Here is a 25,202-nt window from a genome sequence, read left to right as displayed (position 1 = left end):
ACCCCGTCGGGTAGCACTCACACACGAAGCGAAATATCACACGTTCTAATCGCTTCCCCGTCGGTCGGCCGTGTCCCTCGCGGGAGCAGCGGAAACGCGACCTTAAGGTCCGCTCTCGCTTCGTGATAAATCACGTCTCATTCACACACACACTCACACACACATACACGTTTTTAAGCACTTGGTCACCCCCACTCAACCACGCTATACTTACGGTCCTTTTCCTGCGTGGATTCTTCGTGCACTTAGATTTTTACGAGTGAAACAATACCGCGGTTCCAGGGGAAAACCCCTGCTGAGTTCCTGAGCCCTCCCAAGCTAGCTTGTCTTAATGCTTAATCCCTTTGCTGTTGTGGGTTCTGGGTTCGTAAAGCCAGTTCGTTCTTCCGGACTTACCCGCTCTGCCAGGCCGCTTTTTACGGCGGGGCGCTCCCCGGTCAGAAGCAGGGATCTGTAGAATATTCAAAACTGGCCCCACGTTGGGCGCCAAAATTGTTATAAACGCCAGGACAAATTTATTGCCAAATTCAATAGTTTGGTTTATTAACATCCAAATCACAAAATTTAGAATCAAATTATAACAATTTCAAACAATAAAAACAAAACAATACGAACCCCACGAACAGCAAACTTACTTGACCGAAGTTCTCCCGGGAAAAGTAGAGCCAAGGGTGACCCCAGAGACACAGGACCTGGCAGCCTTGTCTCTAGCTGGGTTCACAAACTTGCCCACCTAAAGACCCAACTTAAATACACTTAGTTTTCCCCTCGGCAACTTTCCTCCCATTGTTTCTCTAATCATCGACCATTAACTTTATTTACATTAATTCCCGAAAGGGTCCCCGGGCACATTCAAATGCTAATGTCCAGAGTTAGTCCTTGCTTTGAGTAACTGTCGTAGAGGTGTGTGATGACCGGTGTAAGTCCTCGCTGGCACGTCTTTGCTGGCACGTAGCGTTTGACCTGTTGCGAGTCCCAATGAGTTGAGCTGCACGTAGGCAGGGGCAAGTCGTTCTCACCTTCCATTTTTGGAACCCGGAAGATCAGGGAGGTGCTTTACAGAAATTCATACAATATATATCACAGTTCCCAATCTATAATTATTTATAAAACATGAATTAAATAACCATATTTCCCACAGTATGTAAATTGGAAAGGACAGAAGCAGCATTATTACTGCTTGGAACAGATGTTATTTATGATCAAAATTTTCTTCTATTAATGAAACTTCTCTCCTTTGCAGCTTGCAGGCCTGGATTCTATAAAGCGTTTGCTGGAAATGTGAAGTGCTCCAAGTGCCCTCCACACAGTTTGACTCACATAGAAGCCACTTCAGTCTGTCAGTGTGAGAAAGGTTATTTCAGAGCTGAGAAGGACCCACCAACTATGGCATGTACCCGTAAGTCTGAGCATTACCAGTGTCTACAAATCTGTTGCCTCATCTATTTGGTTTTGGCTATTTTGCCTCACCTATTTGGCTTTTTTTTTGGTTAAAAAAAAAGCCAACTATGAGTTTTGAAGAATTCCATTCATGTTAATCAAAAGAGATTTTGAAAATCAAAATTCAAACAGCATATTTCTGCTTAGTGTCTAGATAACCCTAAACATACCCTTGTTTCTTAGTTTGAAACTTGTAATTCTTTTGAACTTGTAGTTCTGAGATGTAATAGGAGGAAGTATAATCATTGTCATGTAGGTGTCAATGTGGTGTTTTCACTACCAATAATGTGCATCTTATATACTTGAAAATTTGGTGGTGCAAAAATTTTCAAAATGCTGGAGTCATGTAAAGAAAAAAAACTGATATAACATGCTCTGCTGTCTCTTCAGATTTAAATGAAAAGTGTAAGAGAAATATGATCCCCACACAATCAAATAAAAACTAAACATTCTAAAAAAGACAGGAAAATAATTTTTAAAACAAAAAAATTATCCAATCAGAGTGAGATAGAATTAAAACATCTAGCACCATTATTTTCTTTTAACAGAGACTTACTCCCTTTTTTTGCAGCTGTGATAATGAAAATCCATCAGATCTTTTGATTAATTTTAGAATACATAATTTTGTGATTTTTGACTAACCTAAATTTATCATTAAGACAAACCTGATGTCTATCAATCTGGGGGCAGAAATTCTGAGAAGAGATTTTTATTACTTGGATCAATAGTCTTATGTCTAGAAATACATAGCATAAGTTTTCTTACCGCTTAATAAAATATTTCTTCTAGATTTTCATTCACAGTTCATTACTTACTGGGATTAATTTATTGATTGTAAAGGAACTATATCTGTTTAGTCCAAAAGTAGGAACAAACAGCAGTATTTAAAAATCTGTTGGTGAAATATTATATTTTAATAGGCTGTTAAAATCACTTATTTAATAAAGGTGATTAGAGACTTTGCAGAATCCTCTAAGATACCCAGTTTTTGGTATAACACTTTGTTAATTCTCTTGGTAGAGGATTTAATCTCAGCTCCTTTTGCCACAATTCTGAAAAAAATAACATGTTCAATGCGTAAATGCATTTTAACAGATTAAGTATCCCAAAATTTTAAGCAAAGTGCAGTAGCCTTCAGTGCATAGCTGTGTTTTGGGATGTTTTATTCAGCATCATATAAAAATAATTGAGCTGACAATTGAGCTACATCCTCTGCTCATGCTGGATTTTCCAATGACATTAGACTGGGAAAATTGGGAATATGCCTGATGATTTGAAGCTGATTTTCGAATATAGACACTGAGATCATTACACAGACCAAGACATTGTCCATCCACCACGTGAGGGTGCTGGTCCCTAAAAAGGCACACCTCAGACCCAAGGCAGAAAGTTGTGTAATCTAACCAGAGGGGAAGGTAGGTGCCAACCTCTGGATACCTCAGGGTTCAGGGAGGGCCCCCCCAGTCCCAGCTCACTCTGGAGCAGGGCACACAGGCCTTGCATTTTGCATGAAGTATGTGAGGGAATAAACAGCATCCGTTCTGGCTTCCCTCAGGAAAATGGCAATTACAAATAATTCCACTCAAATCATGGCCTCAAGCACAGGCCATTAAAAACTCACTCCTAGAACCAACACATCCCAGGCATTCTTGACACTTTCATGCTTTGGAAGAGGGTTTCACTCATAGATTATGCAGATGTGGCTCCACATTTTTTATAAGTCACTGCTTTTTCATCACTGAAAAAGAGTTCTTTGAAAAACTTACCCAAATGTGACATTATGAGTTGGTAGTTATCTTCCAGGGCACAATTTTAAGCCCTGATACCCTGATATGTTGGTAAGGTAGGGAGGAGCATCAGAGTGCAGTTACTTCAAACTCCTGCTGGCTTCTCAACAAATGTGAGCACAGAGAGCTGCTTTGGGTGCAAATTGTTAGAAAAACTTGGAGCCAGACTCCACATTCCTATGGAGGATGGTAGCCAAAGTGACTGAGTGAGTTGAGGCAGGGCAAAAATCAACCACAACAGGATATCAGTGCCTCATCTCACCTCAGCTTGGGAGAAGGAAGAAATGAAGGAGACAGTGCAGCACGTTCTGGTAACTTGGTTCAGTGCCACCATGCATTGTCTCCCATTCAGCCTAGGCTGCAGGCTATCAGTGCTTCATTGATTGTCACAGCAGATGTATTCATCTTACACCTACAATGATGATTATTTCACTAATTGTCAGCTCTGCAAATGACACCGAAGCTCTTGACAGGCAGACTGTGTTCTTATCCTGCACATCAGCAGTAATGAAGAGTCTTCAGGCCAAATTATTCCCTAAGTGATATCTTTAGCCCTACTGCTTTCAAATTAGTCTCTCAGTTATTAAAGTTATGTTTCTGTCATAAATACAACCTCACTGCTTTTTGGTGGATCTGTGCAGATGTGGCTAATTTAAATTTAATAAATAAAGTTACAGATGTGAGTGGAATTTAGATTGCTTGTTCCAAACTGTCATGCTGTAATAAAAGAAGTTGAAAAGTTTTAAGAAAATGAGGAACTTTGACTAAATAGGCAGAAAGTGCTGCGCAGAAATGAAATGCCCTTCTTACATAACCCCCTTTGGGAAAGATCTGCATTTTCCATATTCATTTTCAGATTTCTATCTTGACATATGAGACATGACTTAAGAAACAGACATTTTTCTCGGGACCTTTGAAGAGAGAGATATTCTTAAATGAAATACAGCATGAACAGTGAATTCCCTTTACAAACGTCTTCATGTTCAAATATTTTGACTGACTTTATTGGTGCCCATTTTATTTGCTCCCCCATGTCCTGCAAGGTAATATGCCTAAGAGAGGTTGATATTTTGTTCTCTCTTTTCATTCCTGCATAGGGTTAGGCAGTGTGGGGTTAGACAGTGTTCCTTTTTCCAGAACTGTTCCTCAGTTCTGAGAAACTTGGATATGCAGCATTATGGAAAAAAAAAATCCTTGATTTAAGACCGGCATCCGCTTCTTTCAAGATGAGCTTCAAATCCACTTAGATTAATTCTGTGAAAGTACTGTGTGCTTTTACCAAATTGCACAGCTCCCATTTTTACTTTATGTAGCTGCATTTTGTTAAAGGAGAGTGTTCACTTTGCAGAACACCATAATAGAAATCTAATTTCAATTAGAGCAATGAAAATTACATTAGTATATATTGTTAATCTCCTTCTCCTAGGCTCTTTTCATTTGACTTAACACTTCTTATCAATCTCTTGCTGCTGCTTGTCCTTCCTGCTGTATTTCTTTGCCATGTGCAAGTACTCTATCAGCGATCTCTCTGCATACACAGAGAGCAACAAATAGCATCATATCTAATCCCCTGTCTGATCACTCTGTACATAAAGTCTAGCATTTCCCTCTATAAAGTAATTAGGTGAATTGATACAACTTTTCAAGGTCATGCAGGCTTATATTGGTTGTCTGAGTTGTCTGAATACCTCTCTTTTAATGTTATGCTTAAACAGTTTGAACCCAACTAACTTATACTCTGTTGAATAAGCTCTGCTGCAAACTGTATCCTCTATTTTTAAGAGTCAACACTGAATTTCAGCAACAAAATCAGGCAACACACTTGAAATCTTTTCTACTTCTATTGTTATTTGTATGTGTGTGTGTATATATATTTATACACTTTTTTGCAATTGAACATTATGCTCAGACTTGGGATATTGGTTTGCAGTCACTGGCTTCCATTCTTCCTGCCTGCCTCGCAGGAAAGGGAAAAATTTAATTCTAAACCAAGTGAATCTGTTTATCTGTGCTACATATATAGATATCAAAACGCAATTATGAACTCAAGGGGCACAGCCAGATGCTGATTCTGAGTATCCTGAGGTGATGGTTAATCTTTGCCCTTCTGCTGTAACTTCAGTAGTCAAATGATATAAAGTTCTAAGAGTCCAGTAGTATATAATGGACACTTTTCATTGCAAAAGGAACAGGTTGTTTCTTTGCCTCCAGAGAGGAAAATAATACAAAAAACAAGATGAGGTGCAAAGCACTGCATGAGGCACAAACTCAGCTCTGCTGCTTTCAGAGCAGAGTTGTGCTTCACCATAAGACATCCACGCCAGTCTCCTCCACAGAAAGTGTCAAAATACTTCCTCTCTGTAATTTGTAGATGAAGCAAAAGGCATTACTCACGCTCTGGCTGAGTTCCATCTCAGCAGAAGAGCTGCATGTTTTTGTAATGCTCATTCATCTGAACTGTATTTTATTCTTTCGCATAAAATTGGAAGTCATGAATTTTGCTGTGAGGAAAGGATCCCTTTTTTTCACCAATATACTTGTTTTTCTTAAATATAAGGAAAACCCCAAGAGCTTTGCATACAGATGTCTGCAGAAGGGTTATTGCTGCCAGCTTTTTCCAATGTGCCAAATAATCTCTGTATAGTTTATAAATGATAACAAAGCAATCAGGCCACATTCATAAAAGCCCAGTGACACATAATTTAGCTGAATCTGAGGATTACAATTAATTGTCTCTCTTTGTTCCAAGTTCTAAATCTTAGTAAATGATTCACTGCATGTCATTACAGTTTAATATTTGCATGAAATCACAGTTTAACTGGCATAATTTAACAGCAATTAAAAAGCTATTTAATCCTCATGCAAATTGGCATGAGGGGCCTTGAGAATGAAGTGTGTTTGAGGGTTTTTCCTGCATTTGCAAGAGGACAGTCATATACTTTAAGACACCTCTAACATAATTGATAGTTTTCCTTTTCACTGAAATGTGAATGCACAGTTGAGAAATACGTCACAAATCATGACTATAAGAACCTTCACTCTGTAGTACAAATGAAAAAAGTACTTTTAACAGAGTATATTTATTATAAAATATATTTTAAATATATTTTATTTACTGTATTGGTTCTTCTGTAGATGCCATTCCATACAGTGCAAGGAAAATCTGATGGAAAATTAAAATCCACAAAGCCAGATGAAAGTCTCCTCTTGCCCAGATTCATATTAATTTGTGTTTGGGCCTGCCAAAATTGATGAAATAATATCAAAAAAGCTTGAACTGTGATAACCTGTTGTTGTAATATCTATCTATAGTTTATGTAAGATTAAATTTAAGCCAGTTTTAAAACATTGTCTCCAATCCTTCAAGCAATTACACAGCTGCTTAGTTTTAAGAGCATGAATATTACCAATTATTTCAAGGGGATTACTCATCTGCTTAAAGTTATGCACATATGGAAGTGCAATTACAGCTCATCCTCCATATTCCTGAAACTCCTCCATGGTTTTAACAGTGGGGATTTGTTAAGACCCAGTCATTATTTAATTCTCACAGCATGGTTTTAGAGGAAACATAATTATTCCTGTCTTCTGAAGAGAAAGAATAAGAACTAAAGCTGAAGTAATGTGTGCTGGTTTTAGCTCATTCCAATCTCAGGACTGTTTTCCAGAGTAGCTAGAACCGTCATGCTCATAGTTATTTTGTGGAAATATGGTGATCTATTGACCATAAACTCTGGGCAGATACATGTATTAATAAATGCTCATCCATTCAAAAGATTTTAAACCTTCTAATTCACTAAAAAAATGCAAAGCTGTGTAACACTTCCATATATTTTAAATACCAAGTGCTTGAAATCCAGCAGATAACTCATCATTTATTTCAGGGCAAAGTTAGTTACTCTCTTATTAAAAGTTACAAGTAAATACCAGAAATGAAAAAGTAGCTGAATTACAGTTCACTGAAAAGCTTCACGTTTATTATTCATGTTATCACTCCCACACAGTACCAACTTTTTTGTTTATGAGCATTCCAGGTTTTACACCTATACTTATGCCACATTAGTAAATAAAATGTATCACGCTGTCTAAAAATCAGATGGTGTCATTTGCAAATGTTTCTAAGAATTTCTGCTTAAGAAACTCTGCAATAAGGAAAAGCTCACTCAAGTTTTACCAGTGTCCCAATCACAACTTCATGCCTAAGTCCTGTTGGCAGTTTTATAAATCATCAAAAGCTGCAAAGCAAGCTGAAAGTTTTCCAAGTTCTGCTAACCATTGGTGAAGCACTGTGATTTTATTGAGAGCTGGGAATATAATGCTTATTCAAGTTGTTCAGCCCAAAAACCCAAGGTCAGCAGTTGAGTTTACCTCAGTCGTCTCACATATATCAACCCTTGGAGTGTAAGGCCTCACATTTTTCCAAGTCCATGTTTTTTATTGTAATTTTTATTTTGGGATTAAGTCCAAATTGGTTTAAAATCATACATCTGTTAGTGCTTGCTTGAAACATGTTAAGTGGAAGAAGAATAATACAGTAAGAAATTGAGATAAGATGATTCAGATATCCTGTAACAATTTGTACTTTTCCTTCACCCCTTCATTTATTCCTATCTAAAAAACAATTAGGTGGTAAAGTTCTTCTGTTAGACTGTGGAATCTGATATGGAATCATAGAATCCATAGGAGCATTAAGGTGGGAAAGACCTCCAAGATCGCCAAGTCCAACCTTTGACCAGTCACCATCTTGTAAACCAGCCCACAGCATTAAGAGCCATTAATTTGTGGTTTCTTGAACACCTCCAGGGAATTTGATTTCACCACCTCTGGGGACAGTAAATTCTAATGCCTGGACACCCTTTCTGTGAAGAAGTTCTTGATGTGCAACCTGAACCTCCCCCCTGGCACAGCTTGAGGCCATTTCCCTTTTTCCATCGCTGGTTGCTCGAGAGAAGAGACCAACCCCCATCTGGCTGCACCCTCCTGTCAGAGAGTTTTGGAGAGTGATAAGGTCCCTCCTGAGCCTCCTTTTCTCCAGGCTGAACACCCCCAGCTCCCTCAGCTGCTCCTCCTCAGACTCTTCTCCAGCTCCATTGCCCTGCTCTGGACCATCTCCAGCCCCTCAATGCCTTTCTTTTAGTGAGGGGCCCAGAACTGAACACAGGACTCGAGGTGCCTCACCGTTTCTCAGTACAGGGGGCAATCACTAGATCACCCTATATATTTATTTTTATGTGTATATATAAAAAGCCTCAGATGATTTCTATGTGATCTTACTTACACAGTAAGTCAGCAGACAGTTTAAAATCAGTGGACATACCTTGACTGTTTTGTGGGAAATGGGTCCCTTGTGGCAGTGCACAAGCCTGCTTGTTGGGTGAGAGCTTCCCTGCACTCTGCCTGCTGCAAGTGGCTTTGCATTCCTCCTCACAGCCTTAAAGAAGTACTTTTTCTCTTGCTTCCTGATCATCCTTTTAGACCTTTCAGTGAAAAGTTGATGTCTTCACTGTTATCCTGATGCTGATGAGATGCCAGGTGGGAAAGAAAGAAAACTTGAAAGCTGTCTCTTACGCCTAATAGTCTTGGCCTTTTGCCACCTAACCCTGTTAATGAACAGCAGCAAAGAAATCCCTGGGGATAAGCAGTGGAGGATAGAAAGAAATTTCTGGCAGTGCAAAACTAATACAAACAATTTTACCTCTTGTCCTTATTCCAAAGCTGTTATTTATTTATTACCCAATTTATCTCTTACAAAATGTCAAAGATTTTAAGTCTCAGAAAAGCCTACATTACTGGGCATAAAATCAAGATGCAAATTTTGTGGTTAGAGCTCTGCCTCAGTATCCCACAACATCAAGAGTCATTTATTGAAAGTTTGTGTTACCTAGTCTAGGTTTAACATTCCCAAGTCATTTTTTGTGTTGCCTAATTTTTTTTCTGCATTAATTCTAAGTTATTTTGATTCTTCAGCTTTTTATGATGTCAGCAATTTATTGTTCCAGCTTTTTTTCAAGAATTGTATGTAGATAGCTTTTAATTTTTACACTGAATCTGTCATTGAAATTTAGCTCTTGTATTATTTATTTGAAAATCATTGCCTTAAGGTAGGATCTTCACCAAGGCAGATAACACTGGCTTAATGTTGGATCCAGTTTTTCTGTACAACTGCTGGGAGATGTTTCTTGAGCTTTTATTGCAACATTAGCTTCGTGACAGGGTGAGACAATTGAAAGATGGCAAGAGATCACGTCTTGCTAACAGCACTCGAAGTTCTCTTTGTTACAAGGCCTTTTAAAAGTTTTCTAACCAATAGCAAATTGTTAACAGCTTACAGACTTCTGCATAAACTAATCATTAAAACTACACATGTACCTTATATCTAACAATAAGTGCTTGTTTCATATTTTTGCTATTCAGGAACTTTTTATACTCTTCTGGAAACAAAGCACACAGCTTCATTATTAAAGTTTTCTATTATCTTGCTTAATATATTTTTCTGCTTGCTAAGGCCCAACTCTACACAACACAAAACCACAGTCTTACTGTTCTGTGTCCTCATTCTGGTATCTTTTTAACTCTGGACCTTACTGCTGTGCAAACTTTCTGCTTTTTCTGTTTCCCACAGCTTAACAGGCTTTCTTTCCCCTCCTTTTCTGCAGGGCCCCCCTCTGCTCCGAGGAACGTGGTGTTCAACATCAACGAAACAGCCCTGATGCTGGAGTGGAGCCCCCCGAGCGACACGGGAGGCAGGAAGGACCTGACCTACAGCGTCGTGTGCAAGAAGTGCGGCTCGGACGCCAGCCAGTGCGAGATCTGCGGCGGGGGCATCCGCTTCGTCCCCAGGCACACGGGGCTCACCAACTCCTCCGTCACCGTGCTGGACTTCGTGTCGCACGTCAACTACACCTTCGAGATAGAGGCCACCAACGGCGTCTCGGAGCTGAGCTTCTCCCCCAAGCAGTTCACGGCCATCACCGTCACCACTGACCAGGACGGTGAGTGCCAGCGCCGCGTGCCTGTCACCGGGGCGCTCACTGGGGGGGGAATCCTTTGTTTCTGGGTCAGTGGGTTTGAGTGTTTTGCAGATTGCTGGATGTTTTTAAGTGCCTTCCATGAGGACTTTCAGGTTCTGCTGATGAGGGCACTAAATGCTTCTGGAAGTTGGTCCTTGACCCTATTTTAGACAGGGCACAAACCCCCACCTTTCTGTTCAAAATTAAGTGCAAGCTTTAACCATCTAATGCCAGCTGTGTCAGTGGTTCATCAGTACCGGAGTCTGTCTGGTGCTTTTGCAGTTTCAGTTTTGCAAGAGTAAAACAGCACAGGTTATCCATAACAACTCCACAGTTCAAAGGCGAAGTGAAAGTGAACTCACTTTCTTTGGTATCTGTGTTTCATAGCAATAATTCAGCATGCCTCACTGTAAGATACTTCTGCATCTGTATGAGCCATTTCCTCAGGTGAGCTATCCTAATAGATTCTTTTTTATTTCTTTAATTGTAAACTTCTCATTATTGTTTTGAGCGTTTTCTTGCCCCCATTGCAGTTTGAATTCACGTCCAAGGTGAATCTTTGTGAGAAGCCTGGGAAACAAAAGGAGTTCTGTTTTTTTATTTCTGCAACTTTTTCTTCTTTAGAAATACTTACTGTGCCAGGTAACAGCATCATAGGTTAGCAACAATGCAATCCATAGAGCACTACTCTCTTCTGGCTTGTGCAGCTGTAGACAGGAAGGTTATTTCAGAATTATCCCTTGCTGACATTTGTTCCAGAAATGTTTTCCACCTGCTGTGCGGTGACATTGCATCCGCAGCTGAAGTGTTTGATGTAGAACAGGAACTGAGCTGGCAGAACTGTTTGGAGTAGAACACATTTGATGATATGTTCCTGCTTAGTAAAAGTGCTCATGTTCAGGAGGATCCTGTTATGTTCCACTTGTAGGGAAGGCCCCGAGTTCTTTCACTGATCAGCCTAGCAAAAATCTGCTTACCTGTGTATCTGGGACGAGTAGTGTTGTCGATGAGTGAGTAATGACGCGTTTGCCTTTGGGCATACAAAAAGGAACAGCTTGCTGTGATGATGATGATAATAATGATAGCGATGGTAATACTAATAATATTCATGAGAATTGGTTTGGAAAAGCACAAAACCCACTCATTCACCGTCGGCGATGGTAACAGAAGCGCTAATTAGGTAATATATATAATTATATAAGATGCCTAGTGATATATAGGTCTTGCACTGAGAATTGCCTGGAGCACTGAGGCAATGTATCATGTTAGAAATCTGTATCTCCCTTTTCCTTTCTCACTAAAGGGAAAAAAGTGAGGTGCCAGAAACTTCCCCTGTGTAAATGTCCTTTTGGATGCTTTGCTCCATGGTATTAAATGCAGTCACCGTGCTTGCCCAGGTGGAGGTCACCTGAAACAGAGTTCATTTTTAAAGTGGATAACAGCTGTGTGAACACAGCTTGTGATGTGCATTTAAGTGGTAGGCTTTTAAAAAATGTCTTTTGCTGTTGTCTATCCCTGGTTGAAGGATACAGATTTTCTCTGCAGTTTACTCAAAACAGGGAAAAGACTAATGTTTTGATAGTTTTTGACACACTGACAGTAAACTCTAGACTGTTTGCATTCCCTTTAATAATTCTTATATTACTAAAAATGCTATTGGAAAGGCTTCAGAGGATTTAAGAGCAGATTTTCAGAATATCTGTCAGTTTATCTGGATATAAAACGACAGCTTTGCATGAGAAAGCGCTGTAATAAATGAAATTGAGTCATCTATAAAATGTAGTTGTAAAGATAAAACCATTCCTGTAGGCTTACAGGCTGTGTAGGCATATAAAACTATAAGCATGGTGACTATATATTTAAAAGGACAAGAAAAAAAATGCGAGGTTGTATGAAATGTGGAAGAAAATTCATGGAGCTTTTGTTGATGGAAAGTATGGAGAGAAAAATGGACATCTTCTTGAGTTACTTTTAGTCATAAATAAGAAGAGATATGGAAAAAGCTAGGGTATCCAACCTCAGAAAAGTAAGTTATAGAACTAAAGCTTTGGAACATAGCAGAGATTTTATTATAAACTCACAGTTGGCTGTCTTTCCTTATAATCTTAGTTCTGGTGAAGTGGACAGTAGTGTTTGCATGATGCTGCAGGTTTGTGCAAATATTCATAGAAAATGAAGATCCAAGATTAAACATATGACATGACAGCAAATCAAAAATAGATTCCTTTTTTCAAGGACCACAAGTCCAGAGATATTGGTTTAAATCCAGTTTTTTGCATTTGAGGTGTGTCTAATGTGAATGATACAGGTGTGCAATAAATTATACCTATACAACATATTTATCCTATGTTAATACTACTTTTTTATATGCAGTCTTTTCCTACATAGTGTTTTAATCATTTTGGTATGCACATTGCATGAAGTGCAAGACCTCTTATAAATACAAAAACTTTTTTTATTTATTTGTCATATCTTTGTTAAGAATATAGACCAAAATTTTCTGCTGTTGTAAATCCAGACCATTCTGTTAGCTACAGAGCAGCTTGCATTTTTATTTTCTTTGAGCATATTGGATTTACTTCCCCTCTAGTGGCCTTTTCTTTTGGATGGTTTGTGTGAAATTACCAGGTTTGTCATTAAACATGAAAAATTATTAGCTTGTTCTTCAGAGGGTTTTCGCTTCTCCCTTTTTGGAGAACAGTGTTGCTCTTGGCATTTTGCTGAATAAAGTAATTCAGTGAGAGTTCTGTGGGCATCCACAGAAACTGAAGAATTGTACTCTGCCACATTAGTGAAGAGAGTAGTCTGAGAGCATCAAAAGGGGGAATATTTGCTGACAGGAGAAGTGAACTAATTCAAAAGTAATTAAAGATGATTTTTATGCACAGAGCCCTGCCACAACTAATATTAAAATCTTAACTGCCTCCTCATGCAGTCACAAGTATCAACAAGATTAAGTGCATTTCTCCACTTTAACAGTGACAAGGAGCAGACTAAAGGAAAGTAACACTTAAAAAAGGCTTTGCAAACTGCATCCCTCGAACCTCTCTGTAATTTGATGTCTAAAGCACTACCACACCTGATCAAATATTAAAAAATGATTATTAACATTAATATGAGTAAGTCTTGTAAAATTCACTTGGTAATGTTGATTACCTTTTCCTTTAATTTTGTAAAAGGTCTCATAAGTTTGATATCCCTGGGTTTGGTTTTTAACCCTTGGCTTCATAAGGAAACAAAATTTCTGTGGTCATATTGTCTGTCAGGTACCGTAATGAAATGTGAACCTGTTAGCCAAGGTGAGTTTGGTAACAGTGAAAAAGCTTCAACAGAATTGAGGTTTTCAACAGAAGAATGACCCCTGAGAGTCACCAAGCCCTTGGTTAGGTCTGCAGGGTGAAAAGCAAAGTTCAGCTACGTGAGGATTCCTTTCTGTATAAAGGACACCAGCTGACTGACCACTCAGCCTGCCTGCTGACTGGTTAGCCAAGAAAAAATATATATTTGTGGTCTTGTACAAGCACAGCATGTGCCGTGCCTTGTCCAGCTGCTGTGGCAAACCAGGATAGGGCAGGGTGTGCTAGGAAGTACAAATGTTGCAGATGGAGAGATGAGGGAAGAGATCTATATGCTGCCCTTCAGTAGCTTTGTTTCAAAATGTTTTGAGATACCAGAATAAATCCCTGCTTTGAACTCAGATAAATGGACAGATAAACACGATTCTGCTCAGAAAAGCACTTAAGCAATGTTGCTGCTCACATTAGCACGTATTAAAGCACTTTCCCAAATTACTGCTAAAGTGATTTGTAAACAACTGAAAGATAAAACATGTTTTCACAAAAAGCTTTGTTGAAAAATGTTTTACAATACTGTTGTTCAGAAAAGTGCCTGGATGCCTTTTCTTTATGAGAGAGAGAAAGTTTTATACAGCAGTAAATATGCTGAGCACAAAGTAGTAATGCTCAGTCAACTTTAAATCATTGTGTGAAGAAGCAGAGAATTATATGCTGAATTGTAATTTATATTTCTCTTATGACTAATGGAAGGGACGTCTCAATATATAACTTTCTTAGCATGCCATGGTGTCTGCATTGCCTAAAGAAAATTCAGAAGTACTTGAGGTTTTTCATGCATAATTAAAGTAGTAAATAATGAATAATTAAGCAAAACAGAACTTAAAACAGTAGTTCCTATTTCCAAATAACAGTCCATGTATGCATTCATTCACTGTGCATTCAGACATTCTATTCCCTTAGAACAGAAAGGGGTTTTATATTACACTGCAAGGAGTGGGAGTATGAGACATACCCCAAGTGGTGGAAGAAACTGGAAAAGTTCCCTTTTTGCCACAGCATCCTGGAAAGTCCTTCTCAGTTCTGCAGTTTGTGGGTGACTCTGTGACATCAAAAACCTGCTACAAGCTGGCAGAATCTGAGACACGAGAGGCTTCACGCTGGGGGCACACACCCTACTGCTGTATTAAACACCTCTCTCATTTTTCTGTGTCTGTCTGGTGTTGACAGCTGACTCGGAAAGTGCAAATCTGTCAGGATTCTGTTGTCTAATACATCCTCTTTTATGTGAGCCATTGCCAGATACAACCTAGGTGATGTTTCCTAATCTGCTGGTAAAATCTTGTCAGTGTTTGGAAGTTTTTCATCTAATTCCTTTTTCTAAGTAAGTTAAGGTCTATTTCTAGTACAGGTGGCTCCTCAGACGTATTTATAGTTCAGTGGAGACAGTCTGTAGAAAGAGCAACCTCTTATTACTCATTGCTGTGGGAATTGATGAATGCCTGGAAGGATTTCGGTGTCTCTTCCAGGAATAAACACAACTGTATCACCATGAATTAAAGGCATGAAGTATTATAGTCACAATGGAGATGGTGTAAGTGGTTAAGAGCCTCATCTGGCTGATAATCTGTGTCTCAGCAACACTACTAGGACAGTTTATCAATTTATCGAGATTAATCCTTCTGGCTGGTGGCAGTAGAGTTTCAGGATCCTCACTGGGGTGGCGGGGGAGTTCCCTGTTCACTCATCCTAAAATGATTCCCACAGTAGCATCCAACTTTCACCCTAATCAACAGTAAACTTCCCTTTTTCTCCCCTCTGAGTCTCAAATCTCTACAGACAAGATTGTCATTTGTAACTTTAAAGTCAAGAAAATCTCTCTTTTCATAATGACACGATGAAGCCCCTTTGAACCATCTTCCAAATTGTTTATTAATGGCTTATAAATCTGAAGGAACAGCTCTCTTTAATGGCTGTTTATTGGAATAGTAGATCAAATAAAAGCTAGTTATGAAACGGTGACAAAACTCTCAATCAGAATATTGCCAGAGCTCAAGCCCACATGAAAGAAAGAACATGACGTTTTCCTATGATGACAATAAAAAGAAATTTATGGCATTTGTTTACTGGACATCCACAGCTGCATTGATAGCTCCACCCAAAACTGCACTGTTATCAGCATTGCTGATGCTGTTTTGTGAAAAATTTGATGAGAAATATCGACTTCTTGTTAACTGACTAGGGACACACTGTAAACGTCTATAGTGAATGTGATGCAAAGACAGTAAAAATTACAATTTTTAAAAAAAGCTTGAGATGCATACTCTCTATTTTAAGTTAATTATGTACAATACATTTAAACAATAGATTTTTTTTAAAGAATTCAGCATTATGCAATCAATATTCAGTGTGTTTAGGGATATCAATATGTATGCATCTTTGTATCAGTGTGTCTATAGATTAGGTGTTTTCCATCGGATAGAAAACCACAAGGCAGAAATTCTGCATCTCAATTTTCAGACTTGTTCAGGTCTGTCAGAATTAAAACTATAGAGCCAAGGTCTTTGTGCAACACAGTTATTTATCACAGCTTTTACCCTGCTGGTCACCTCAGTAGAGTTACACTACTTGTAGCTGATGTTTCTTTGCACACATGCCTGATTACTATACAGTATTCATAGGAGAAAAGTGGCTTTTGAAACAACTGTGATTTATTTCCTGAATGGTTTGTTTAATGCTTATAAATTTTTTAACAGAGATGTTCTTTTTCTGCTGGAAAATTTGGATAGCCAGTCATTTTTTAAGGCAGCAAAACCCAACCTGGTTGCATTTACTTTCATGTCTCATGCACTAGAACTAGCCGTAAGTGAGCCAGCCAATGTCTATCTTTAAGACATGTTCCTCTAACTTGCACAATATGAGGAGAACAAAATTCAATTCTAGTTTGAATGAGAAGGGGAAAGGCTAATCAGTGCTGTATTTTTTCCCACAATTTACTTACCAGTGTGGTCTTTCAGCTTCTGTAATTGCTTCTTTCATTGCAGAGTACACCATTATTTATAACCATTAGCAGTTTGTCCATGGCAAGCATTTTCAGCAGACTTCTGATTTAAGTTGTAGTCGCTGAAGTGCAATGCCCATGTGCTGCAAAATTTTATATTTCATAATAATAGTTTATTTCAATTTGTGAAAGGGGTGTTTGTGGAGAAATATGTAAAATACTCATTACAAAGAAATTGGCAAGCACATAGCACTGAGATAAGAAATATGCCTTGATTTTGTTTGTTCCTGTTGTAGTCAGTAGCTGTGAAGGGCATTGAGCACATGATTAAATGAGATCAGAAGCTTGAGATGTGTATTCATTGACTTTGGAGGTTTTAGCTAGAATGTCAGATAAGCTCATTGGTGCTATCTCCACACTCGCCTGAGAACCACGTTAGGATAATTAAGCACATTTCAGTTATCTGGAACCTCTCATAATGAATGTTATAAAGTGGAAATGATCACCATTGAGTATTCTAGTCAGGGCAGGGAACAAGATATTTCAGATATGAGCTGGTGAATTAGAAACTTCTGCAACAAATGTTAATTGACCAACTCGGGAAAATCTTCAGAATTACATCAAGAACATTGTCTTTTCAAAGTTTACCTAAACATTTCTGAAAGATATTTCATTAAAAAACAAGACCAGCCAACCAAAGTAGACAAAACAAAAGCAACATGAAACCAAAGGAAACTCTGGTGTTTCCATTGCATGACAAGTAAAATTAAGATTTCTGTAGTGATTTTGGTTAAGTGCAATAAAGGAAGGCATTCATCATAAAGGGTCAATCTGAAAAAAAAAATTGTGCTGATACATGTCATGACTTTGACACAAATCTTTAGGGAGTGTGTTCAAAATGAAAGACACAGGAAATTGCAAACCAATTCTGATAATGCTTAGCTGTTCAAAGCAGTAATGTTAACAGTTTGCCTGATTCCTCTGCTTCATAAAAGTAGTTTCTTCGTTACACTCAATAATTCTTGACTCTTCCATACGCATTTGCCTTAGGCTCACACTTTGGAAATAGTTTTAATTTATACACAATAATGGCGTTAAGTTGTGCACTTCGGAATGAGAGCAGACTCAAATTTACATAGTTTCCTAAGCTTCAGAAGTTTATTTTACATCTCTGTTAGCGTCAAGATATTTCTAATAACTTGATTTTACCTTTTTCTGCCCAGAATAACAATGACAGACATCCGTTTACTGTCTTCATGTCTGTATTACATATTTAAATGTTTTCCTACTGTGGTAAAATTTATGCTACAAGTGTTTTATTTTGCTATCTGCTTGTAGAGTCAGGATAGCCAAAAGCGGGAGCAAGATGACTTGCAGAACCATTCCCATGGCAAATCTGAGTGAAAGAGCAAGCCATGGCAGAGAAAGAATTTATAATATGAAAAATAAACAAAAAATACAATAATTTTTTAAAACAGATACATTCAGCAAATTGGACTTACTTCATCACCATATTTCTTTCTTGAAATAACAATGTTATCTTTTACATTAACCCCCCCCAGTATTTCAAAAGTCAAGTTTTAAAGCAAATATTTACAAGCAATCTCTAATTGCAAAATTAGATTTAATGTGCTAAAGCTGTTTCACTGCCAGTCAGTTACAGATGTCCAATGGATTAACATGCAAGGTAGTCCTAGATCTGCTCATGTTTCCTGAGCACTCCTCTCTCTTAGTTCTTTTGCCTTGATCCACAGTACTTGGATAATTAGTCACAACTTTTCTGCTGAAGTTAATGGAAAACCTTATAAATTGCTGCAATGTTAATTAAATCTCATTCTTTGAATGAACTTGCATTTGCAAGAATTATCTTTGTGCTTATTCTGTCAGAACGTAAAGTTGTGTTTTTAAACTTTTATTTTCCGTATTATTTTAAATAATTCATGCAACAGCTTCTAAATCATGAGCTTGATCTATAATTGTATTGAAGTGTTCAGAGATTAATGAACATTTTCTAACTGATTTATAAATTCTAACTTCTTATACATGGCAAACATCTGTTGTATGTTCCTGTAAACTACTGCCAAGTTGTTCAGCCAGTTTCCAATAATGAGTTTTACAATGTAGAAAGGAATTACCATTATATTAGTTCAGATTTGTCTGAAACAAGTTGTCTGATTCCAGTAACTGGTTCAAGCTCCATTATTGAAAATTAGGCTGTTCTTTTAAAATTTTGTAGCAATTTTTTCTTTTATCCTATAATTTAAGATCAGTGAGGACTAAAAAAATATTACCGGATAGGGTAGGGGAGTATTTGGATTAAGGAAATTTTGTTCAAGGATGATGAGCTGCAGTCTATCAACAAAAATGTGTACCTATTGATTGAATCCTTTAAAGTAATATAAAATAATTCTAAATGAAATTAACTGCTAATTGTGAGATATTGGATGAAACAATCCAGATTATTCACCTTCTAAGCGGTTCAGAAATTGAACTGACATTTATTTTCACAGTAAATTAATATGAAGTATATTCTTCCATTGACTGATTCAAGTATTTGCTGCTGCCTTTCAGCAGTGAAAAAGTGCATCAGATGTCTGAGAAGAGAACAGTAGCAACAATCAGACAGTTCAGGGATCGACATTAGGTTATTAGTGCGTGGTTCTTTAGGCTGGTGCACTCACCTTTGCTTGCTTCACAATATTTCCTGAGAACACAACATCAATAGTCGGCATCTGTCCAGCAAGTAGTGGCTTAGTGCTGCAATAAAAACTTATTCTCAGTTTAAAGTGGGAAAGGAACTGCTTGAAACATTAAATTCCTTCTGTCAGGCAGATGGGATTTAACTGGAGCACCCTCAGTTATAAAACAAGTTTTCATCGATCTCAGTGGTTGAATTCCTAACTGTAGCTTAGTTTCCCTTTGATTTTGAAATCCATAAAAGCCAGTCATAGCTTTAAGAATGAAAATCATTGGCATGGGAGTTTAAATTAAAAGTGATAAATTGAGACTGCTGGTGACCACTGCCTCAGCCAAACACAAATGTCATGGCTCTGCCTCTAAACATTGCTACATGCTTCACTTTGAGTTGTGACAAATTAGGCAGGAAGTTAGTTGCTAGCTTGGAATAAAAGTGATGATGCTGATTGGAAAAGCCATTATAAACCTATTTTTTTTTGCTTTACAGCAATGCCACCTGACATGTCAGAAATAAATACTAATAAAAACTAGTCTGATTGTAAGAAATGGGCATTAGCTGTGTGTATGTGAAGGTGACTTCCCTTCAGAACACATTTGCCAGCTCAGAAATGTAAGAGAAAATTGAAAGATGCACGAGACATTGTTCTCCCTCAGCCGTGGGTTGTTGGGGGTTAGGGACATACATCTCTATCACTCCTGACTTGGTAATAGAGTTGCTATCAGCTGTTTTAGTGGCAGCAAGTGCCAGGATGAACAATTACTCATTAAGAGAGTCTGACCTTAAAAAGTGAGCAAAGCTGTAAATCTTAACTAGTCTCTCATTTATTTCACTCTCTGTCCAGAAAATGCACTGCTATAAAAGCAACAACAACTTTCAGGGATTCACCAGACAACAGTTGCATTTTTCTGAAGTTCCAGATTTAGTGCTAGTTTCAGTATCAATGGGACTGTTTCACAACTAATCAATTGCTTGTTCTTTCTAGCAACACGTTACTTCCTTATTAGTAGCATGAAAAGGCCCTTGATAGTACATAAAGTGGTGAAATATTTATCTGTTTGCCTCAGGTGAAAAAGTATACAAAAGCCCAAACCAACTACAAATGCTGTATCAATGCAAGGGAGTCTACCTCCTAAACCAAGGATATAAGTGTTAGAAGTTAAACATGTAATATGAGTAAAGACAGAGCTCCCAGTGCAAGTGTGAAGCATAAATAAGAATACTAAACTGAGCTCTTTGTTTTCCTCATTGCTGAGCAGCTTGCTTGGTACTCACCTCCCCACCCTTCCACTTCTGCTCTCCTGCTTGAATTGTTTTTGCCACTGTGAAGTTGGTGGTGTCCTTTGTGGGTGTTGTTCTGCCTTGGAGTGACTAGTAATGCATATATCCATCCATCCATACCTTACCAGTTGTCCTGGGAATTTTGCCACTTGTTGCTTGTTCTTAGAGGGCACAGCCTGAAAGTTAAAGTTAAAACCCATGAGTGAATGCCCAGCAGACTCTTTGTCCTTCTGCAGTTTTGAATCTTGCACCAGTTTGCTAATCATAAAGTGAGGTAATTACTGTGTGCTCTCAAAGGGTTCAAGCCCTCTTTATTTTGGAGAGTTTTTACCAAATTTTGTTACTGTGCTATGTGGTTTGGTTCTCCTTACACAGTTAGGAGTTTTCCAATATTCCTACTATACATGTTTTCAAAACTCAAAGATTTTATATAAACACTTTTTTTTCAATTTACAGTTTTGTTGTAGAACATCAGAGCAGGAGTTAAAATTTAGTAAACTGGTAAAATAGTTAGGCTGGTATCATGACAAGAGAAAAGGTCCTAGTATTTTGGAAACCTTTTCTTGCACAACTAAAACTTCCCTTGCAGCACAAAAAGTGTTGCAAGATGCTGGATAAAGACAGACCAACTGAGACAAAAGAACTGAAAATTTTCAAGTATTTGAAAAACAAAGCCAGTTTTATGGATTGCATAGAAAGCTGCAACTCGTGATGGGATTTTGGAGGGGCAGATTTCTGCTCTGTTTAAATTCTGGTGTTTTGTAATACCTGACTGGTACAAGGGAGCTTCAGACATTGAAATTCAGAGTTGGAAATCCTTGTGCAGGTCACAGAAGCTCCCAGAGCTGGGCATGAGCTCACTAGAGAAATATGAAACTTTCTGTTTAGAAAAAGGCTGCCTTGCTGGTATTATCTGAAATTCAATAGTCCACCATTTGCTACATTCAAAATTGCCTTTTGATATATATCTTTTATAGAATTATTAAAGTTGTATAACTACACTTCAATACAATCTGCTAATATCTCATTAGAGCATGTGGAAAGGGCAGTTTGTAGTCAGTACATCTTGCAGTTCAGAACTCTTTAATGCTTGTTTAAGAGTTGGTTTCAGGCATTTGCTGCTTATATTCCTTCTCCTGATCTGCCTGAGTAGTTCTGTATAAACCAATATTTTTGGGGGAGAAACATGTCTAGGCATAGATTATTTATACATAGTCTGAAGTTATCACAGATTCTGTGGCATTTTCAGTGAGGTTCTGTGTGTAACTATTTACCAGCATGCTTTTGAACAAATAGTTTTAACTACTCTGCAGTTACTTACAAATGAGGCATCAGCTTGGATTAAAAATCACAATATTTTCTTCTGTTCTTTTTTTTCTTTTTTTTCCTGGCAACAAAAGTCTCAATTCTAAAGAACGTGATGCCTCCTAATAAAATTTGTTCCACTTAATTTATCTCTGGAAATTTTAATTATTCTTGTAGCATGCCTTCATAAATACAGGTCTTTAACTTGAACTTTGTTAATTTAATAAGTTCTGATTTCCTTTTATAGAAAGTTGTAGAAACTAGATTTTCTCATATCCAGAGATATCTCTGTATGAATATAGGATATAAATAGATCAAGATATGTATAAAGTCTTTATCCAAAGTCATGCCTAGCAAATTTCAGCCTTTTGCTTCTTTTTAATATGTATTATCTCTGTGTTTTTGTAAAAATATTCTTTTTTTTCTTAAAGACTGAATTATTTGCAGTATCAGTAGCAGGACTGATATTACTTCATTTCCTTCACATTTGTGCTTGGGGCTATCTCTTCTATTTCCTACTGATTTGGCTGGAATACAGGCAAAAATCACAATTCGTTCACAGTTGCACATTTATTGTTGGGTCTGTCTTCATGCAGATAATGATTCTCATGAAAGTCACAGAAATAGGTCCTTTGGGCTTCTCTGTACTTGTCTGAAAATTGCCAGTTTGTTCCAAAGTTGGTTGTGAAGAACTAGCAAAAAGATGGGCAGCGAACTGCACATTCCCATGAAGTGCTTTTGCAGAAGGAAATTTTGTTTCATTTTAAAAGGCAGTATTTAATTTTACCTATTTTTTTTGTTTGTTTTGCTGAACAGAGACAACAACAAAGCCAGAATAAATTCATTATAGTTTTTCGCTATAGGCTTGTCAGGTCTGATTTTAATATGTGCTTTAATAAAACACACATGTGGCAACAGATATAAAAATATATGCATGCTTATATGCATTATTATGCAGAGAGATAAAAAGAAAGAAAGTTTAAAAATTTGACACCTTTCAACCCATTCTGCATTCTGTTCCAGTCAACACTTGGCCAGCTCCAGCTTTGTTCTCTGAACTGTGGCCAGGTGCTATTCCACATCTCTCTGCACCTTGGCTGTCTCTGAAGTCCAGCTTAGGAAATAAAGACATTTCTGCCATGGGGAGAATGAGCTCTTTGCTTGATCACGTTGAAGCTCCTCATGCCAAGCTCAGCACAGCAGTGTCAGAGAATAAGCAGTGAGCCCTCTTGTCCCCAGGCTGTCCCACAGGGCCGCAGCAAGACAATACGAGCAGGAGTTTCAGCCTAGAACTGAATGAAGGGGCCAAGCTGAGCTCTGAGCTGTGCCTGGGCAGCCTGCCTGGCGTGGCTGCTGGTGCCCACTGCAGCTGATGGCAGAGCCTTTTGTCCTCATCTGATGCCCTGGTGCCAGCCTTCACTCCCTTCTGGGACAGAGCAGGTTGTGACAGATTTTCTTCTTGTGTTTGATGGGTATGGTTGCATCATGAAAGCTTTTACAAATCGAGTTTTGCTCTTCAATCACTGTTAAAGCAGCATCACAGCAAACCTGCTGGATGTCACGCCTCACAGGCCTGGGGGTGACAGATCTGCCATGTCACATCTCCTGGGAAATGGGGAGGGAGAGACCCTCCCTCACACAGTCACCATGTTGGAAAGGGCTGTGCATGGATTGGGAAGCCAAGACTTCTGCCTGCCCTCCGACCTTTATCAGTCAAAGCCTCACACTGATGTAGTCTGGGCAGCAACTGTTACTTTAGTCAGAATTCCCCTAAAAATTGGACAAGGTAATTTCTGGAAGATCTGGCATCTTGGTAAAACCTTTGTTTTGCCCAAATTAAGTTTCTGATGTTCGTGACTTCTTGGGTAACGATCTTGGTTTGCACTAACTTAAGTTAGTGCAGAACTTCTGCTAGAAATTAGAAAAAGGTTCTTCACCCAGAGAGTGGTTGGGCAGTGGAACAGGCTCCCCAGGAAAGTGGTCACAGCACCAAGCCTGACAGAGTTCAGGAAGCATTTGGACAGTGCTCTCAGGCACAGGGTGTGATTCTGGGGGTGTCCTGTGCAGGGCCGGGACTTGGATGATTCTTGTGGGTCCCTTCCAACTCAACATATTCTGTGATTGTATTTGCTACATTTTCAGGAAACTCTGGTTTAAGATTTTTGCTTTAGGGTACATTTTTCTTTCAGCAAGGGTCTCAGTTTCTGCCTTGATACAGAAATACTTTTTTTCTGCTTGTAAGCAGTTGAAAAACAAGGTGAAATCCCACAACTACATAAGTCCTGAAAGCAGTTAAGTCCTCAGGACTGAGCTAAGGCTTGAGAACACCCTACTGCAAATAGGAAAAATCATATCTTTTTGCTATACTTCACATAAAGAGACAATTTCATGAAGCGGAGCTGGTAAGGCTTTCCAGCGGAGCTGGTAAGTCCCTTTCCCCATCACCAAATCCATGCCTGTGTTAAGGTCTGAAGCTTTCTGCATATGTGACGTATGTGTGACTGTGCAAATGAAATTATTAAAGCCAAACATATCTGCTTGGAAAATTATCAGAACCCATTTTCTGTACTCTTGAATTACAAAGGAGCCATTGCTGGGCAACTTGGAGCTCTGGAAACAATGCTGTGAGAATGGATGCAGCCAGTGAAGACACTGAATGACATCTTTGTACTCAAAAACACAGAGCAGAAATAGAAATACCCCAAAGAGCAAAGAGCTTAAGACATTTTGATTTTTCACATATGCTGCAGAGTAGAGATGGTGACAGTTGTGGCACTTTCATGGAGATTTCTAGAGCCATAATGTTCAGATCAGTTGTGAGGAAGCTCTCCAAATTATGGCTCAATAGCCTCAGTAATCAAAATGCAGCACATCAATTCCTATTTTGTTAATTTTATTCTCTCCTACTGTTAGTGCTACTGCTACTCTTATTTCAAATATTACCATCTCTCCTGTGGTCCTTATCTAGAGTCAGATGCTTGAGTGTAAAAGGAAAAGGGAGGAATTCTTAGTTGGGTTGTGTCTTTTCCCATCAGACTGAGAGGTGCTAACCTTATTTTTTATGGAATTCTTCAGTTCAGGCAAGGAACCCAATTTCCATTTCAAATCAAGGTTTTAAAAAACCATTTTTATTGCAGTTGCTAAATCCTAGTTTGAGAATGTCTTGTACAGGCATTTATTTAGTTATTTGGCTGAGCCTAATTACTTGTATCAACCAATATACTTTAGAAGGATTACAGGCTAGGTCACTTCAGAAAGAGGCCTTTGCTTGCCTGGAAGACATAATTTTGGTTGCTGTAACAGATTGCTACCAGTTTCCATCTTCATATGTTCTGCATTAATGCTAACTAGCATTCATTCAATTTTTTATTTAAAATTTTAATTGCTTCT

General features: G+C 38.3%; 1 protein-coding gene across 2 annotated transcripts in view; it reads left to right on the top strand.

Annotated features, from left to right (window-relative positions):
- The window catches only part of EPHA6 (EPH receptor A6), a 367,586-nt gene that overhangs the window by 177,126 nt on the left and 165,258 nt on the right, over positions 1-25,202 (top strand). For both annotated transcript variants that reach the window (XM_063419479.1, XM_063419478.1), the window contains exons 4-5: positions 1,244-1,399; positions 9,884-10,219. In XM_063419479.1, coding sequence (XP_063275549.1) covers positions 1,244-1,399; positions 9,884-10,219 — 492 coding nt within the window. The remainder of the gene's footprint in view (positions 1-1,243; positions 1,400-9,883; positions 10,220-25,202) is intronic.

Source organism: Prinia subflava, chromosome 25 (genome assembly GCF_021018805.1).
Source record: "Prinia subflava isolate CZ2003 ecotype Zambia chromosome 25, Cam_Psub_1.2, whole genome shotgun sequence".
Lineage (NCBI taxonomy): Eukaryota > Metazoa > Chordata > Aves > Passeriformes > Cisticolidae > Prinia > Prinia subflava.
This window is presented reverse-complemented; position numbering and strand designations above follow the sequence as displayed.